We start from the raw sequence: 20,147 nt of genomic DNA on the forward strand, positions 1-20,147 counted from the left end.
AAAAACAAACATGACAATTCTCAAGTCTCTCTTGCAACCTCTTCTTCCTGTGGAAAAAAATAGGATATTTTAGGAGAAATGTGCACAGAGATGCATCCTGTTACCAGAAGCATCTTTATTACTAGCAGGGTCCTGCATCTTTTCCATGTTTGTGAGAAGGACAGAAAGACAGAAAGGATTAACAAACTGATAGAGTCAGAGTGTTGGAGAAGGCAATGGCACCCCACTCCAGTACTCTTGCCTGGAAAATCCCATGGGCGGAGGAGCCTGGTAGGCTGAAGTCCATGGGGTTGCGAAGAGTAGGACACGACTGAGCGACTTCACTTTGACTTTTCACTTTCATGCATTGGAGAAGGAAATGGCAACCCACTCCAGTGTTCTTGCCTGGAGAATCCCAGGGACAGGGGAGCCTGGTGGGCTGCCGTCTATGGAGTCGCACAGAGTCGGACACGACTGAAGTGACTTAGCAGCAGCAGCAGAGTCAGAGTGTAAACAAAACTTCCAAATGATTGCTTTCAGCCAGCATCTCTTTGAATATCCACCCTAATACGTTTGAATAATACCTTTCATCTTTCCTCATGTCCATCACCCAGAGGATGAGGCCCTTGGGCAGAAAGCCTTTCCACCGCATCCACAGACTGCAGGCTGCCACCAGGGTTATGCATCGACTCCTGCTTACTAGCCAGCACTACACCTTCCCCTCTCACCCATGAAAGCTCACTGAGGTCTAAACAAGTGAGACTGCCAGAAGTGCAGGAATGGCCTCCCATTGATCTTATTTAACTTTTTAAAAAGTAAATTCATCGTGAATATTGGTATTCTACCTATCGTTAGTAAAGGTTCATTTGTGACACAACACACAAAATTTCAGGTCAATATGGTTAAGTTTTTAAAAAATAACTAGGGTATATCGCTTAGCTCTCCAGATAGATGAACACTCTCTATGCGTGGTGTTTTCAGCCAAGGCATGGTTGCCTAGGTTGACTCTCCCAGCTCACATACTACTTACACCCTAAGGGGTATCAGTTACAAGGCTCTTAGTTAGGTATGTAAGCAGAGACACTTGGACTCTTGAGAGAGGATAAAAGAGATAAAAGACTATGTTCTCCAAAGCAATCAGTGGGTTAGAACCCAAACATTCTCTCCCCTAATTGGCACAAGGGAACCCCCACTTGAACTGGTGCTGAATGATGTGAGGTCAAGTCCATGTGGCAGCACAAACCAAAAAATATACAGTTCCCATGTTATCCATGTTCTTTGCTCCGTGAACTGATGCAGGGGCTGAGCACTAAAGCTTTCCCTATTATCTACTAAGTTTAAGATGATCTGCTTTCTTTCCACTTTTCATCAGAAAAATGAAAATTCAAGCAGTGGGATTGAAACTAGATCTAAGAAAGAAGAGACAAAGAGGTGACTGGCGATCTGATACAGTGTGCCTCCTGGGGAAAAGGTGCCTGGATGTTAAAGGTGGACTATGACAAAATGAGAGCATTCACAAGTCTATTTTTTGCTAGATTGCCGTAGGGAACCAATCTAACCTATTTACAAGTGGTCTCAGGGGAAATATCTTTAAATAGCTATCTTGTCACCATCTTTCTCATCATCTTCCATGATCACTTTGGGTCTCTCGTCCCTGAGCAGTGTCACACCTGAAAAACAAAGCACAGATCTGCAATTAAGTGCCTCTAATTAAAATATTAGATGACTTTACAGCATAGACAGTTCACAGGAGCATGGCAACCCCGAAAAGTTTTAGTGGCTGCAAAGCTAACTGCTAAAGATGCCAACAGAGAGAGAGAGAGAGAGGGCGCTGAGTGGCCTTATTTGGCTTTCCCAGAGGAGCTGTGGCTCAATGAGAATACTGCTCTGGTTAGAAGAGATGCTCAGCCTGGGAGCCACAGGCAACCTTCACCCACTTCTCTACATTCTGCAATTATGCTTGCAGCAATTAGGATGGAAAATGTACAAATTTGGGAGTCTAACCGCTTTGGATTTCTCATTCTACCACTCACTTAATCTGTACTGGGCCAGGTTACACTTTCAGACTGAAATTTTCTTGTATGTAAAATGAGGGCATTAATACTTATATTAAGGGTTATGGTGACAATTAGATAAGAAGTGTGAAATAATGCTTAGCCCAGTGCTACACCTGTGAGCAACTTAGTGTTTCCTTTGCTTGCACAATTTGCTAGTTTATTTTCCCTTAGAAAAGAACTGGTAAACCTCATGAAGTCAAACTACACATATTTTACTAACATCTGGGGAAAATACTGAACTGAGACTCTGAACATGCCATTTCCGAATGTCAGTGCTAGTCGACTGATAACGTTCATGTGGTTTAGAGCAAAATGAGAAAATAAGAAAAATGCAGTGAATTTTTTCATACAGCTCTATGGTTCTAGTTTAAAAAATTGTCCTTTTTTTAAAACAATTCTTTCTCTTCTTTAAGGGATCAAAATATTCTTTCTTTTATGAAGTTTTAGGGATATTCGATGGCTGTATTTTCAGCATCCTCACTAGGCAAAGCTCAAAGTTGTGATCCCTCTTTTAGACTCCACAATATCTTGCTTTAAAAGTTTACTGATCTGTGGAATTCAGAAGCCTGAGCACCATTTTCTGGACTGGTCAACCCAGAAAAGGCCATTCAAGGTCTGGGTGGTTCTGCTCATCCTGTGAGTTATGAAATGGGGTCATTTTAATAAAAGGGAAGGGAGCTGTGATCCAAGGCTAGTCCTCCACGCTTTCTATCATCTTACTCCATCTATCAGCTTTGTTTTCCCACCACTGCCTTGTACAATCCCCCACCCCTTTCCGTAATTAGAGACCTTTCCATTCATGAAACATTTCATAAAGATCTAAACTTAAGGGAGGAAAGCTGTGCACCACAAGAGGCCTTTTTACAACACTGGACTCCATTCAACAGTGGCAAATTAATGAAAACTATGCTTTGATCTTAATGACTATTCATTTGATTCAATCGCTAGTTTGTTCATATGGGTTCTTTACCAATTAGCTGATATTTATTGGAGGAGAAAAACAATTTCAGGAGTCTGGTTGAAACTAAGGCTTTTGCATAAATCACTTATGAAACACAGTGGGAGATATTTTCTCTTATATCAGCCACATAGAAGTTTGAATTTTTATTTGGAATGTATGCTCTCTTGGTAAGAGAACATAGAGTTAGCCATGCTGAGTTCCCAAGTATCCCATCCTTCTTGCCTTGATATTTCTTCATATTAATCCAATTTTGGGTAGATTCAAAGTGGACAGTCAGTTCAGTCACTCAGTCATGTCTGACTCTTTGAGACCTCATGAACTGTAGCACTTCAGGCTTCCCTGTCCATCACCAACTCCCAGAACATGCTCAAACTCATGTCCATTGAGTTGGTGATGCCATCCAACGATCTCATCCTCTGTCGTCCCCTTCTCCTCCTGCCTTCAATCTTTCCCAGCATCAGGGTCTTTTCAAATGAGTCAGCTCTTCGCATCAGGTGGCCAAAGTATTGGAGTTTCAGCTTCAGCATCAGTCCTTCCAATCAACACCCACGACTTATTTCCTTTAGGATGGACTGGTTGGATCTCCTTGCAGTCCCAGGGACTCACAAGAGTCTTCTCCAACACCATAGTTCAAAAGCATCAATTTTTTGGCGCTCAGCTTTCTTTATGGTCCAACTCTCACATCCATACATGACTACTAGAAAAACCATAGCTTTGACTAGATGGAACTCTGCAGACAAAGTAATGTCTCTGCTTTTTAGTATGTTGTCTAGGTTGGTCATAGCTTTTCTTCCAAGGAGCAAGAGTCTTTTAATTTCATGGCTGCAGTCACCATCTGCAGTGATTTTGGAGCCCCCCAAATAAAAGTCTCTCACTATTTCCTTTGTTTCCCCATCTATTTCCCATGAAGTTATGGGACCAGAGGCCATGATCTTTGTTTTCTGTTGAGCTTTAAGTCAACTTTTTCATTCTCCTCTTTCACTTTCATCAAGAGGCTCTTTAGTTCTTCACTTTCTGCCATAAAGGTGGTGTCATCTGCATACCTGAGGTTATTGATATTTCTCCCACCAATCTTGATTCTAGCTGTGCTTCATCCAGTCCAGCATTTCTCATGATGTACTCTGCATATAAGTTAAATAAGCATGGTGACAATATAAGCCTTGACATACTCCTTTCCGTATTTGGAAACAGTCTGTTGTTTCATGTCCAGTTCTAAGTATTGCTTCTTGACTTGCATGCAGATTTCTCAGGAGGCAGGTCAGGTGGTCTGGTATTCCCATCTCTTTAAGAATTTTCCACAGATTGTTGTGATCCACACAGTCAAAGGGTTTGGCATAGACAATAAAGCAGAAATAGATGTTTTTCTGGAACTCTCTTGATTTTTTAATGATCCGTTGGATGTTGGCATTTTGACCTCTGGTTCCTCTACATGTTCTAAATTCAACTTTCTGGTTATTTTTAGTATCCTTGACACCAAGTTATACAAGCATCTGGGCAGGGGGAAAAAGTACTGAGATTTCAGGGAAGGGAAGAGGTCAGCTCTTCCCAAAGTAGGCTAGGCTTTCCACAGGGACACAGGAGATAATTTCAAATGGAAAGTGAACTAACATTTATATTAGTGTAGTTAAGCATTCACTTTAATGTCTTAGAATGAAAAAAAAAATGTGGTAACTTGTCACAGTCTTGATTTCATGGATCTTTGCTTAGGATGAGGCTTAAATCAGTAGCATTTATATGTCATCTCTATGTTCTTACTCTTAATGCTTCATTTTATTGCCTTTGGTCATTTAAAGGTGAATGACTTTTGATAAACACTAGTCTGGTTTAACTGGCTTAACTCGATCATGATCCTCACATTTTCCTGTAGGAGCTAAGGTGTGTTATCAATGCAATGTGCTTTAGAGCTGGAAAACTTTGCTTTCAGTGGCCATTCATTCAGTTTGGAGCAGGTAACTCAACCTGTGTGAATTTCAGTTTATTTATCTGTAAAACTGGAGGAAACATACATTGTATCTACCACAGGAGGTGATCCCATCAATAAAGATCTAGTCCAACATTCTTTTTGGCTTCAACCACACCTTACATGAAGACTTCCTTGGTGGATCAGATGGTAAAGAATCTGCCTGCAGTGCAGGAAACCTGGGCTCGTTCCCTGGGTTGGGAATATCCCCCAGAGTAGGAAATGGCAACCCACTCCAGTATCCTTGCCTGGAGAATTCCATGGACAGAGGAGGCTGGTGGGCCACAGTCCATGGGGCCACAAAGAGTCAGACATGACTGAGTGACTAACACTTTCACTTTCACACCTTACATGAACCTCTGTTAAAATATTTTTCACATTGTAGGAATTGCTGGACAAGACATCTGTATGCCCACCAAATTATGAGAGTCTCAGAGGATATTCTAATATCCAGCACAAGACTTGGAATATAGTAGGGATTTAGAAAATGTTAACTCTTTCCCTTCCACTCTTTCTGTAGGCAAGTTTAGGGAACTTGGCTACTTCTCAGAATGTGATGTGCTTTTAAGGCTGAAGCTGTCAGTCCAAGATCTCTAAAGTGTCAATTAGCTCTGCAGCAACCTGTCTTCAGTTATGATCCCAGCCAGAGCACCATCCAAAGGTGGTCACCTGCATCACAGATGTGTGTGGATCTAAGGCAGTCAGACATAATATACCACCATTCCTGGTCAACCACACCAGAGAGAGTGCTCTATTCTCGGCAGGACAGAAGAGACATCAGTTTCAAAGGACACGTCTGTCTCCTTTCTACAAGCACAATATTGAGCTTTGATCTCCAAGTGTTCACAGTTCATGGGTCAGTTACCTAGGAGGCTTCTATTAAAGACTTTAAACCAAATTGTTCATTACTTTCTCTGGTTTCTTTTGCCACAGATCTCAACTAAAGATTCTTAAGCGGATCTTGGCTACTCAGATCTGACCAATCCCAACCCAATTCTCCCTGCCCCTCAGCTCTTTGGCCTTGGCAACCTCGGGTCACACTGAAAGCAAAGCTTGGGCTGGAGAGGAAGCCCAAGATGACTCCTTACTGCTCAGAGGAGTTGTCTGATGGTTGGAATCTGTCACAAAAGCTCGTTAACCTCCAGGAATGAAGGTAGTTAGCTGGAAATTTAAAGGAGAGAGTGAATCCTTGTCCAGCCTTCCCTTGCCAAGGGCTAATGAGAGGAGATGTCTCTGGAGAGCATTTTTCTGCAAATTCCTCTCAACATCCTTATTAAAACCAATGTGAGTCTCTCTAAACATCTGCTGAAGGCTCTATCCTTATCAGCTTAACTAACATTTTGATTACTGCCAAATCTTTAGATACTAAAAGGCTCTTCAAAAATAAAGTACTTTAGCTAATATGCTAATAAAAGCTGGGATCATAGAACACGATAATTGCAAATACTTGCAAGATAGAGATTTGCTGATTCAAGGAATTCAATAATGTGTATAGTCTATGAATATACAGCAACCCCTCCCCCAACACTCTTGTGTACTCTGCACAGTTTGATAAACATTTTTTATTTGTCCAGGAAGCTTGTTCTCTTAGAATATTGATTTTGGGATGTAGGGAGCCTCCACTGCCGGAGAAACAGAGCTCAACATTTTAGGAAGTTCCTTGAATCAGCAGCTTTCCATGGAGAGGTAAAACACTGAGGCTAGAAAAATTCTCACCTTTAGAGATGGTTTAACATCTCAAAGAATATAATGTTGAAAAGAGGATGGAGGCGAACTATTGTTTACGGAAGACTTTCAGTAAGCCAGGAAGTGTGCTAGGTGCTTTATACACTTTATTTAAGTTTTTTAACAATGTTGGGAGATGGGTTTTATGGTTTTTCTTTGAGAGATGGATAAAATAAAGGAGGCTCTTCTAGTTTATGTTAGCTGCCCAAAGTCATTAAGCTAGAATGAAGCAGAACCAGAGATCAAGCCTACACCTTTCTGACTCCAAAACTCAATGCTGTGTACTAAAGTAATTCTCTGCCCATAAACAGTTTTGTTCCTCTTCCAAGTCTTCCCCTAGAAGGACTTCAATAAAAGTAAATACAAGAATGAGCAGAAAATAGTCTCCTAATGGAGAACTTGAAATGCTGAATCATGATTGCCAAATAGAATACCAAATCAACAGATACTTATGGAGTGGGGGCTACATAGGAGGGACTGGACCAGATATCAAGGTCAATACCAGCAACATAAGGCAATCCCAGGCCATTTCTAATGACTTCATCAAAAAGTCTTAGATGTAAGTCAATTAAATAACAGCTACAGTAACAGCAACAAGAAAGATAAGGACAATACTAAAAGAGAGGGCAAAGTCTTGGTATTTGCATATCCAGCTCAAATTAAAAAAAAAAAAAAGGTTTAAAATTAAAAAGATTCATTCTGGACTTGGAGGTGTCTGTTGGTAGAGACCTAGAGCTGGCTGTCGTAAAAGGTGACTAGACATGGACAAAGGCAGAGCTTGGAGGAAACACGTGATGGATTTGAGGATCAAGGGACAGGTAGGGATGCATGAAAACTATGAGAAGCATGGCTAAGGCAGATTCACAGCCTACGGATGGGTCCTCGGTCCATTTCTCCAGATAAGTGTCTCCTCATGCTTCATGCCTCTTTGCCTGGCTTTTCTCAGAAATCAGTGACCGTCTGCTCCCCTGATTGCCTTTTTATGATGTCTTCTGAGCCATCTTTCAATTTTGTTATTAGATGAAATCATGGGAAAACACAGTCTTATAATAATGACTAAATCTCATCGTCTCCCAAAAGTGTCCCTTCTGGATTGCTGTAATGCTATAGGTCCAAACCATAGCATGATACAATGAAAAACTGCTCACAGATGAGACAAACCTGGACTGGAGCCCCAGCTCTGTCACATAACAGTGTTTGATCATGAGCATAATTTGATCCATTCATCAGTCCTTCTAATCATCCCACCATCAATTAGTTAATCAGCTATCCATCCATCAATTTCATCAACAAAAGATTTTAGAGTAGCTAAGTTACTTAAATCCTCTCTCAATTTCTGTATCTGTAAAGTGAGATGATATCTATTTCATTGTGTTATTCAGTTGATTTTTTGAAAATCTATGAGACATGCCAAATCCAGTACCTAACATTTAGTAGGCTTTCAATAAACGTTAGTGCATTTTCTCCTCTGCCATTCTCCCACCCCAGACTATCTATACAAAACAAACACACACACTCCCATCTTACACTGTGACCATGACTTACTCGTCTCATTCCCCAATTTCCCAACTTGTACCTAAAATTCTCAGGGACAAAACTATATCTCACACACTGGCTGCCCTATAGTGTGGGACTGTGCCCATAGTTCAGCAAGACTTTTGGTTTGATTTGACTCACATAGAGAGAGCTATCGTTATTTTTGCAGCTCTCTCTCTCTCCCTCCCTCTCCCTCTCTCTCTCTTCTTTTGAGGATTTGGTCAATATATCCAGGTGTTTTGGGAGAATCAACCATCAGTCATAGGATGCAAGATCCCTGGGTGACTGGGGAGGAGGGTATTTAAATTCTTTTCAAGGACCCACTGACATTTCTATTTTATTGACTCAGTGGATCTGACCAGTTCTGCTGAAGCATGAGTTATGCTCTGATCCTCACCCAGCTCCAAGCCAGCCCCAGGGAAACTGCCAAGGAAGGCAAACCTGAGAGGCAGCAGTAAATACTCCTCCCGTGAATGTTCCTGCGAGACACAGACTGCCGGGCCAGGACAGAGGCTGAGCCTGTGGCACTCCAGATGGTAAGGCTCTAGACCTGTTCCCATCACCCCTTGCAAATGCCCTGCACCAGCTCTTTTACCTGCTGCAAAGGGGGACACATGCAGGGCAGGTGTGTCTTTTCTCCTTGGCTTTTTCTGTTCCAGGTCAGTGTTATGAAGAACTGGACTCATTTTGCCCTTTGGTTGTATGTCTTGGACATCGTATCTTGTAATTAAATGTTCTGAAAGGACGTCTGCATAGTTAGGAGAGCAGAGGGAGAAACAGGGTGAAACACATATGTCTCAGAACACAAGGACAGTGTGTCCATATTTGCACATGCATCTGGTGATGTGCAAACATCTAATAATCAACTTTTCAAATATCTTAATAAAAGCAGGTTCTTTATCATAAGAATTCATATCTATGGAGGCTATACGAGATAACATGCTTTATACAAAGGGTTTTTACATGACTGATTTCATTTTAGCCTCACAAAACCATGAGGTTTTTTAATACTACCGCTGTTACTTTGCTGAAGAAAGTGAGGCAAAGATGTGCTGGAGGAATTGAGCTGGGTTTTGTCTGCTGCCGAAGCCTACCCTTGCTAGAACGATGGGGCATTTGCTGTTGCATAAGCTACTTGCTACTATGTTCTTCACTGGCTTAACTAGTTCTCTGCTTCCACCACCTGCCTCCTCTCCCCTCTTCTACACGTGAACGTTCTCTCCATTATGCACAAACTCTCTAAAAACAGCCTCCTCTAGAAAACCAGTCTACAGTTCATAGCCCAAACTGAGCTCCCAGGGTCCTTATCTGAGGCCCTCCTTTATGATGTTATCTCTTACTGCATATTTCAGCTGCTTATGTGTTTCTCTTATCTCCGTTTTATAAAATGGAAAGTTTCTTTCCAGAAAGGAAAAGTTCTATTTCTTTTGTCTCCCTAAGAGTAGGTTGTAAATAGAGAGGACATTAAATAAATGGCCTGGAAGGAAGGGGTAGAGGAAATAAGACAAAACTTTTGGAAACAAGAGAGTGTCACAAGTCACATGCATGGTTGTTACAGAGACTCATTAGCTGTTCCCAAGACTGTTTTGTTCTGCTCCTGGCTCAGACCTGGGCTGCATTTCTCAGCCTCCCTTGCAGTCAGGTGAGGAAGTGACTGAAGGAAGTGTGTGCGTCTGCCAACCCTCCATTCTGTCTGCCCTGGGTCTGCTGGATGCCCCTTATGGTGACTTTAGAAGCCAAGTGCTGATGGTGTTCATTGTCTTGAGTTCCTGAATGACTGTTTGGAGCAAAGCCTGCTTCTCCACTCCCCCCCAGCTTCCACTGATGAGAGAAAAGTAAACTTGTATTCTGTTATTCACTCATATTTTAGAATTTATGTGTTATAGTGACCCTCCTTAGAGTAACTAAGATAAACACAGAGACTGTACTAATGATTGAAAAATATCGAACTATTTAAGGGGGAAAAAAAAATGTAAGATCCATGTGATCTAGAAGCCAGTAGTTCCCTTTTACAGACATGCAAACTGACCTCATTGTCCATTACCTGGTATGAAAGGTGGAACATGCAGAGCTGGTGTGTCTTTTCTCCTTGGTTTTTTCTGGTCTGACTCAACATTCAGGGTAACTTGTACATTTTTCCCCTTTATAGGCTTCTTTTTGAGATCACAATCCTTAATAAACTGGTCTGAAAGATCATCTGATTTTGACAAGATACAAAGAAAAAAAAAAAGAATATGACATGAGCAAAGGTTCAGTCACAGACTGGTTGGTTTATAGTTAAATCTGATGGAAGGGAGGAATCTTTTGATCTGAAAAAGAAAAGCATTTATTGATTGTGGCCTCTTCTATGGAGGACTTTGCATGCACAGATATATGCAATAAAAGGGAAAAGTAGAATTTTGTAAAACTCCAAATGAAGGGAACTCAAATGGGATGGATAATCAGGGCAAAGAGGAACTTTAAAATACACTTAAGCAAGCCACAGAGTGGATTTAAGTTACATTTCAGATTGGGGAACAGATTCTCTGTGCCAGAATGCTCCTCCTGGATTTTCTTTACTCAAGCCTTGCTCTCTTTGGAAGGCCCAAGGGCCCGTAGGGAGCCTTATTCTCTCTTTGGTCTTACAGCAAGGTTCTGTCTATTCCTCACAGCTTTCATTTCTACGGCTGGTCAAGTCACACCAATGATTAAGGCTTGCACTTCAGCAGTGGTCTTTACACTGCCCCCTGGCTTTACAATTCCCCTATTTACTTATCCGAACCCAGGCCTTCTTATCTTCTTATTCATCTCCTTACACTCCCCACTCCCCAGCGTTACCTCACCAGAGCCTTTGAAGTCTGGATTCGGCATCAGGCCCGTCAGATGTCATTGTATACAGTTAATTCCATCTGATACCCCCGTTGCCCATTAAGGTATTTTCTCTGCTCTGTCTTACTCCTCTGTGCTTTGGTTTCTGTGGCTGTGCTTTGAGCTCCTCTGTCATTGTTTTAGCACTTCATTCCCTAATGATCTATCTCCTGAGCTGGATAGAGCCTTCTTGGAGGTTAAAGGTTATACATCCTTTCGATAATTTTATTCTTAGTTGTGTTTCCCACCAATAAATGCATGTTGAAACAATGATTAGGTGGAGTTAGACTGATATGAGTTAAAATTTTGACTCTGTTTCTTGTTAGTTCTGAGAACTTGGCAAGAATTTCCTTTTTTTTTTTTTTTTTGTGGCAGGGGAGTCTTAATACTTAGGAACTTTAATATTCTCTCAACTTGTAAGATGGGGATAATATTAAATAAATGCTTGTGTGTGTGTGAGATAGAGACAAAGACAGAGAGAATTAAATTTGTTGATGATGGTAGGTCATTTGATACATTTGATATATTTCAAATACTTAAAAAATGCTCACTCTGGCCATTGCTAACCCCCAATACTTTCCCAAAGGCTCAGAGGAAAGCCCAGGCCTCTCACCCCACCCCATCTTTATCTTACCTCACTAATTCTAGTCCTGCATGTCCTTTCTCATTTTATAAATATCCACAGCATTTTTACTCATGTAACACCTTTAAAGGATAATCTAGTTATTATTTATGCATATGTTTTCCCTGCCCTCTTTGATGACAGGTGTCTTGTGTTTTATCTCCTTAGTAACAATGAATAGATATTTGTTGAATGTATGCTTGGATGAATGAACTCAAATATATTTTGTATAAAGAGCTCTTCTGTTAGGATTCTAAGAAGCTGCAAAACAATGAAACTATCTGTTTTCTCTGGAAACTCACTATCACCTGGATATTGCCTGGCTAGATCTATAATTATGAATTAAGTTGGGGAAATTTAGGGAATAATTGGATCTTTTCAACCCCTCTTCCCTCCCTCCCTTCCTCTTATCTGTCTTTTCTTGCTTTCTCTTTCTTTTTTTAATGAAAATATTCAGGTGAGCATCTTTAAAATGTGGAGGATTAAATGTGCCAAACATTTTCACTTTAGTTTTATGGGTCTAGACAGAGCCTGTGTCATTCATTCATTTATTTATTCAACAAATGTTGATTAAGCTCCTACTATATATGCCAGACATTGAGCTAGGACTAAAACTAGAAGTAAAACATACTTTGTTTCCAAGTTACTTATGGTCTATTGGACATTATATCTGGATGACTCTTTGTTTTAGAAAACCCAAGGTGGCTCAGCAGTAAAGAATCCATGTGCAATGCAGATACCTCAGGCAACAAGGGTTCGATCCCTGTGTTGGGAAGATCCCCTGGAGGAGGAAATGGCAACCCACTCCAGTATTCTTGCCTGGGAAATCCCATGGACAGAGGAGCCTGGCGGGCTGCAGTCAATCCATAGGGTCGCAAAGAGTCGGACACAACGGGGTGACTGAGCACACACAAATATATGTGAGGAACGTATCACCAGACATATTTAGTAACCATACATCATTATGCCTGTACCATCAAAAGATCATAATACATAACCAAAAATGAAATAGCATCATTCTGTAGCCAATAGTAATAAATATTTCCTTCTACCTAGGAGATTTTAATAATTTCATCCAATCATTTCAATTTAATAAACACTTATTTAAATTGTACTATGTGTAAGGCATTGGCCTGTATGATTTTAAGTTTCTGTGCACACAGGAAAGGAGATGAAAGGGGGACTTTACTGAGTGCTACTTATCAACTTGGTGATTTCACCTCATTTTCATGTGTGGGATAGACCAGTACCTTCTCCTATTCATCAATGCCTGTGTTTTACTAGCTGTTAAATACTCTCACCATTCTAAATAAGTTATCTCATTTAGTTCTTATATCATGCCCACAAGGAAAGGTATTTTTAGCCATAATTTGTAATGAGGAAACAGGTTTAGAAGGCCAGCTAAAAGGCTAAAGATTCCACTGTTGGTAGGTTATGGCAACAGGGTTAAAACCAGATTCTAGAGACTATGTATTTCAATGCCTGGCTGAAAATGTAATTTCAAAACTTTATTACCACAGAGCACAGTTAATCTCCCCCCACATTATACATACTATAGACCTTTGCTGAATGAATGAAAGTAGCTCAGAATGGGTACTGCCCAGCTGTGGGGTCTCTGGAGGTACAGGCTGGCTATGGACCAGTCACGGGTCACCATTCAACCCCAGGGTGCCACTCATGGCCCCATACAGAGAGCAAGACATTTCCTTCAGTTTTAACTTTTACTTCAAATGCATTTCCCAGATTTTTGGAGAAATCCTGAGTACAACATATTTTGATAGTAAATGGGGAGAAGGGAGAGGTGGTGGGGGGCGCGGAGTCATAACCAGGCGAGGCATAAACAAAGACTATGAATATGCAAAAGGCCCATCCATCAAAAGTCTGAGTGTCTCATTTTTAGAAATGGGTAGAGGCAGAAACGTTTCTGGTATTTTCATTACAAAGGTTATGCAGAAATTCAGTTCTGGAAAGGAAACAGATTGACAATAAAGCAGAAAAAGGCTATTTAAAATTCTGTCTTGATAGGCAAAGAGAGATATTTGAAATATTTTATTGGCACTGCACGTGGGGTGTAAGTGTGTCGGGAAATACTGGAAACAAGCTAGACTGCCACTCTCCATTTATGGCCTCAAAAATGCTCTGCCTGGGACTCTGTCAGACCCGAAAAAGAGGACAATGCCTCTTCTCTCTTTTTTTAAATTCTAATGAACTTCTCTCCAGTGCTTCAGCTAATATTTACATGACAGACCCCACAGACCCATGAGCTATTTGCCTGTCCATCTGGTGCTGGCTGTCACCAGAAATCTCAAACTATCGGGTTTCAGGGAACCTCCCTCTGACTTGCTTGCAAACTGAATGGCAGAGACGCCCCCTTTCTGATTTTCACCACTGATATTCCCACTGTAGCATTTACCTAAGTGGCCGCAGCGAGGGTCTAGCTTGTCCAGTCTGTCTTCTGAGAGCTCCAGAGGCTGCATTTGCTCAGTAGACATCATCAAAGGAGAGCAGGTGTGTGGATTTCTTCTCCAGCACCACAGAAGTATAGAAACAAGACCATTAGTATGTCTTCTGCTTATTCACTCACTTATTAAATAAGTATATTTATTGAACATTTATTGCTATGCTCTCAATTCAATCCTATTTTTAAGTCTGCTTTTTCTACTTAGCTACTAGAAGTTCTAAACTTAACATTTAAGCCAAAATAAATGAATCACACACACACACACACACACACACGGATTTGTCAGTAATTGTCATGTATCAAATGTTCAATATTTGCCATCTTTCAGAAGTACTGTGCGAGTTTTAGAATGAACCCTTATAAAGTCTGAATTAGAAATCAGTTATCTGGGAGTTACAGGAAATCTTCATTAAATCTTGCCTGAATTTTTTTTTTTTTTTTGGGTGAGTTCTGCAAAGTAGGATTATGCCTACTTCACAGGTAAGAAAACTGAGGATCAGAAAATTAATTTATTCAGTTACACATTTATTAAATAGCCACTCTTGGATGTATCTCTATTTCTGCAAACTTCCACTAGTGACCCCAAGACTCTTGAAATAGTGGTTCCTTTGAATCCACATTGAACAAGGTTTCTGATTTTCTACCATTACATGCTTGTAACTATGAAGTACTGAGACTTCTTCCCTATTCATATTACAATTCTTGTAGGAAAATATCCAGGTCTCGAAATAGATCTTTATTATTTTCTCCCTAGAGATTTATGACATTAGAGCAAATCTGTTTCCTCTTCCCCCACCCCCCTGCCTTTGCCCATCTTTCCTAAACCGCAAATCCATTGAACTTTTCAGAGCTATTAGTTGTAGCCATTGTCTACGAGGAGTAGAAATTCAGAATGGACATATGTCAGGTCTGAATGAGGAATGCATTAGATGAGATTTATAGGAAATCTTCATTAGAGTCTGCCTATCTTCTATTTCTTTTGGATAATTTATTACTCATGTTCTACCATAGCAATAATGGTTGGAGAGGAATACTATTTAAATGACCCAGTTTGTCCTCTTTTCTTGAGATTCTTGGATCACCGGTATGCAGAAGAATACACACACCAACTGTGTTAACATTTCAAGCTCATAGAATTAGTTCAACTCAGTTGTCTTCTGAGGAATAAGCCAATGTTCTCTGGGAAGGCTAGAGGGCTTCTCCCCCTACAAGCTGAGATCATTGTGGAGCAGATGGAGCCATTAACAGATTACTTGAGCCAGCTTTTAGTGTCATTCTGAGAAGACTGACTGCTCTGAGTGACTTCAGCAGAAATCAATTCGGGCCATTGTTTTTAGTGTTTGTATGGAGACTGCCAATTCCCTGGAACCATAAGGAAGTACACTGCTAACTTGGGAGGCCGGTTCCTACCCGCTTTCCTGAAGAAGAAAGCTATGGGACCGTCATTCGGGATGAGGGGACTTAGGGCTGAGGTCTGGAGGCAAAGTCATCAAATATGGACTGTGCACCTACTCAATCAATCTTTCATCTCTTTGGGCAGAAATTTATGGGCTCTTTCATAGACTTTGGGCTGAAGGTCACCCCATGCAGGATCTAGTTAAAATATTCATTTTCTAGAAAAAGGAATGGAGACTCAAAGAGCTTAAAATGACTTACAATTAATTACATACTTAGAGTCAGAATCATCACTTGAACCCAGACCTCCTACCTTCTACTCTAGGTCCTCTCTGGCGGGAGTACCCGCTCTTCTCCAATCTATGGTAAGCTGGTCTTTTCACTTGGATCATATGGCTGCTCCTATGTGCTCAATAACTGGTTATTTAAGTTGAATCTGAGCTTTCAAGCCAAATAGATCTAGGTTAAATCTCAGTCTTTTAACTAAAAGCTATATGACTTTGATGAAGTGACTAAATCATCATGATGTCATGAGGATAGATGAAGCCCAAGTGCAATACAATCATTTCTGCCCTTTCTCCCTACAGGCTGCAGCTTCTGTGGTAGAATTTGCCAAAGTCAGCATCTTACTGGGGTACCCACAGACTGGTACGTGGGGACGTATGTTCCTCTCTGTCTCCCATTCTTAGCCTCAGTTTTCTTGTCTGTAGAATAGACTTAATAGTAATGATCCTGTAGAGTTACTGTGATAATTAAACAGTAGCTCTGTGCTGTAGGCATTGAATTGATGGCAGTCACTGTAACATAACATTGTCTATACCTTCCTAGATATCTAGCTAAGGAAGACCTGCTGAGGAACTGAAAAAATTCGAAAAATCATTGACTCATTTTCATCTGGATGTTGAACCATGGGATGGCCAGATCTCATCTGAGAAAACTGGCTCTCACAGTACAGGACTTGAGAAAGAGGAGGCTGCCCTAGGCGGGTGAACTGTGTGAAGTTCAGAAGTCCCTGGACAAGGCAAGGCTCCCTGGTGATTAGTCATAAAACTGACACATGATTGCTCCTCAAGACAGCACCTAGTATCTATGGGGGAAAACATCACTATTTTAAATCAGTGTGAGTGAAAGAATGATGGTAAGCCTCTGTTTGCAGGGGTCTGAGAGATGATTTTTCACATTTGGGATTTTACATCACAAAACTACCCCGTGCTGGGCAGGGATGTGTTTTGCCCATGGAATTAGAAGTTACTTTTATTGTGGATGATGTCACTACAATCTTCTTGGCAGAAAACCTTCACAAAAAGAAAGGAACAAATACACAGAAGAGAGATTTGGAGTTAAGCAACCCCTTGACTGAGGATTGTCATTTTTTGTGCCTGTTTAGTACATAATAGAAGATGTTCTCCATCTCTTTATTCCCTCTGCTTTTCTACCCTCAGTGAGAAGGGGTGCTCCAGATAATTGAGCTGCTGTGAATCAGGAGCTGGCCTCATTCTCAAACTAGGAAATGGAACATTTCTACTTCCTATTCCTGACTGTGCCCATGCATTCCTCTCTTGAATTCAGTCCCCACACCAAGCATGACAAATGGATGTTGCCTTTGTCATGCTGTCCAGGAAAGCTTTCAGCAGCTCCCTCAGCAGCTCCCTGTTATTTGGGAACTTTCTGAAGCATCAGCTCTTTCTTTCATACCTAAGCACCCGGTGGGCTAGGGACTGAAGACATGCCTTAAGGGCATTTTATAAACTGTTTTCTAGTCAAAGATTTGCAATTCTTTAGCATTCTTTTCCAGTTTTTGGTTCAGCGTGGTCTCTGAATTTTAATACTCACACAGTGACAACTCTAACTACCACTGTGATTGTCAATATCGGCCCTCACCTTCTTCTGAAAAGCTGGGGCTACCTGTGTGGTGGAAATCAGGAAACTATGATTATGTAGCCTGTCCAGAGGGGTCACAGGAAGTCCCAAACCACAGGCATTACTTCTGCAGGAAAAATGCGAGCATTCATGCTAAACTATAAAATCATTTATCTTTCATGTCAGATTTTGCTACAGAATGAATTTATGTTGACTTTAACAACAACAACAATTTGGTTTTTAGATTTTCCCATTAGAGAAGAAAGCATGGGTCTGTCTGACTTTTCTCCTTGCTGTTTGAGAGAATGTGGTTGGATTGGTGTAGCATGTGCAAGAGACCAGGTGACGGTATTTCAGGGGTTTGAGGAGGTTTTCAGGACCCTGACCACTCAACGGTTGTAATTCCTCTTGCTAATTCTCACATTGTTCTTCTCAGAGACACACTTGTAACTACAAATGCAATTGAGAGGAGCTACATTAACTGATGTCATTACCTAGGGGTTATTCATGACAATGATGTCTTTCTCTTTTGAGAACAGAAACAGAAAGGTCTAGGGAACTGAGTGGCAGGGAAGGAAGTGCATGGTTGCAGGACAGGCATGCCAGAGCAGCCTGCGGAAGCCGAGGATGCCTGGAGGGACCCTAACTCCACCAGCTCAGGTGTGTGTGAACAGTCGCTCAGTTGTGTCTGACTCTTGTGACCTCATGGGCTGTAGTCTGCCAGATTCCTCTGTCCACGGGATTCTCCATGCAAGAATGCTGGAGTGGATTGTCATTTCCTTCTCCAGGGGATCTTCCCTACCCAGGGATCAAACCCACATCTGCATCTCCTGCATTGGCAGGTGAATTCATTACTTCTGAGCCACCTGGGAAGCCCACTAGCTCAGAGCTGATTCCTATTTCAGGAGGACAGTCATGCTATTTCTGTAGCTAAACAGATCGGTTGAGTATGAGGTCAGAAAAGGCTCTGGGCATTTTGACCTTAACAATGAGTGGATTCTCAGGTGGATGTTAGAATATGTGGTTTAATTCATAGACAGAAAATCCCTCACTGACTGTAAGCATTTGGTGCTGTCAGGTAATATGCTGCTGCTGCTGCTGCTAAGTCGCTTGAGGTAGAAACAAATGCTTGGTCTCACTCTCTAGCTGGGTGAACTTGGGAAAGTTATAAGTCCTCTTGGAAACTTAGTTTCCACATCTGTGAAATGGGCAGGGTAGTGGCTCTTCTCCAGGGCTATTGAAAGTAATAATACAATGTCTGTCAAGCTCCCAGTGTATGCTACCATTTCAAGAATGTGAGTTGTTTTCTTTGCCCTTTTAGTCTGCTTCTTGTAATTACAACATGTACATCAAAATTGAACCACTGGAACCATTTTCTTGTCCCATTTCTGGCCTTTTCTGAAGCTATGATGAGATAAGAACAATCCAAAGCAGAACATACTGTACACCACAGGAAACTCTACTTGATGCACTGTGGCGACCTGAATGGGAAGGAAGTCCAGAAAGGGAGGGGATATATGTATATGTATTGCTGACTCATTTCTCTATACAATAGAAACTAACATGACATAGTAAACCAACAATACTCCAATACAAATCAATTAATTAAAAAAATACACTTTTATTTTTCAAAGCAAAACAAAAAAAAAGGGAGAGAGAGAGAAAGATAAAAACGAACTACAGCACACCCTTTTCCAGGCCTTGGGAACATGCTAACACTGATTCTGAGGAGCCAGGTGACACTTAGCTAAGTCATGTGATATTCTAAAGAATTTCCCTATATTAGTCAGGCTTGGATTTATTTGACGGAATAAAAAGTTAGAAGGTTATGTCCACAGCCCAATGTGATATCTGATTAATGTACCCTCTGGTTATATAAAAATTCATATCTTTTATCAAACCTATTTTTAACCTGAGGGCTGAATTCAGGTCAAAAATACCACATTTTTAAAATCAAATTTGTTCCTTTAGAAGACCTAAATTTGCAGTATTCCTCGAGGAATGACTGTTACTCAAAGTAGGGCATAGAAAGGTTTTTTGATTAGGACACTCTCAGCTTTGGAAGACAAGCCTCCCCACACTGTTGTGTGAATACACAGATATACTTGTGTTTATGGGAAACTTCGCAATTTAATTTGTGAGGGCTCTAGTTTTTACAGAACTTAGGATTCCACTTCTCTTGGAAAAATGATTTGAAAGTGGTAACTTTCCCAGGTCCCCATCTAGCCCCGGCTTAGTTTTGCTCCAGAAAGTACCCTTATCCCTCACACCCCCTGTACCACCAGCTGCAGCCTTCTTTGTCTTAGCAACCACAAAACAGTAACTTACTGGAAACTTGCTTTTCTCGCCCTAAATGTTCTCAGAGTAAAGACCTGAAGCACTTACCAGGCAGTGCAGGTGCTGAGATGAGAAGGCAAGGGATGGGAAGGAAGCGCTTCCTCTCTGAAGCTGGGCCGGCTCCTCAGTGGCAGTGGCTGCTGCTGCCCGTCTCCAGCTCCTCTTATCAAGGGACCAGCTGCCGCTGTTGCCATGGGGATGCTCTGTTTCTCAGGCGCCAGGGTAAGGGGGATGGAGAGGGAAAGAGGACTCATCTCACAGCCACTGCTCCCAATTGTAATAATTGTCCATTACGAAAACAATGCACAGAATAGTGCTTTGAGTACCTGGTGTGCAAGAAGTCCAGACTAACCATCTAGGTCCTTTAATCCCCGTAACAACCCTGCATGTGCATGCTCAGTCATGTC

At 41.3% G+C, this 20,147-nt stretch overlaps 1 protein-coding gene across 1 annotated transcript; it reads right to left on the bottom strand.

Moving 5' to 3' along the window:
- Positions 1-1,569: 1,569 nt before the first annotated feature.
- PPP1R17 (protein phosphatase 1 regulatory subunit 17) lies at positions 1,570-19,852 on the bottom strand. Its single transcript, XM_055590474.1, has 4 exons — positions 19,789-19,852; positions 14,101-14,207; positions 8,814-8,966; positions 1,570-1,649 (listed from the first exon to the last, which is right to left on the bottom strand). Exons 2-4 carry the CDS (start codon positions 14,180-14,182, stop codon positions 1,570-1,572), a joined length of 315 nt encoding a protein of 104 aa, XP_055446449.1. The 5' UTR covers positions 14,183-14,207; positions 19,789-19,852.
- Between the last annotated feature and the right edge of the window lie 295 nt (positions 19,853-20,147).

This window comes from Bubalus kerabau, chromosome 8 (genome assembly GCF_029407905.1).
Source record: "Bubalus kerabau isolate K-KA32 ecotype Philippines breed swamp buffalo chromosome 8, PCC_UOA_SB_1v2, whole genome shotgun sequence".
Classification (NCBI taxonomy): domain Eukaryota; kingdom Metazoa; phylum Chordata; class Mammalia; order Artiodactyla; family Bovidae; genus Bubalus; species Bubalus kerabau.

Bases quoted from the DNA above. Each gene is read 5' to 3' on its own strand.
- PPP1R17 (XM_055590474.1), bottom strand. From the start codon at position 14,182: ATGATGTCTACTGAGCAAATGCAGCCTCTGGAGCTCTCAGAAGACAGA. The intron at 8,967-14,100 runs GTAAATGCTACA...CTAACTATGCAG, and splicing joins CCCTCGCTGCGGCCACTTAG to ACGTCCTTTCAGAACATTTA. The intron at 1,650-8,813 runs GTAAAAGAGCTG...TTTGTTTTTCAG, and splicing joins TGTGTCCCCCTTTGCAGCAG to GTGTGACACTGCTCAGGGAC.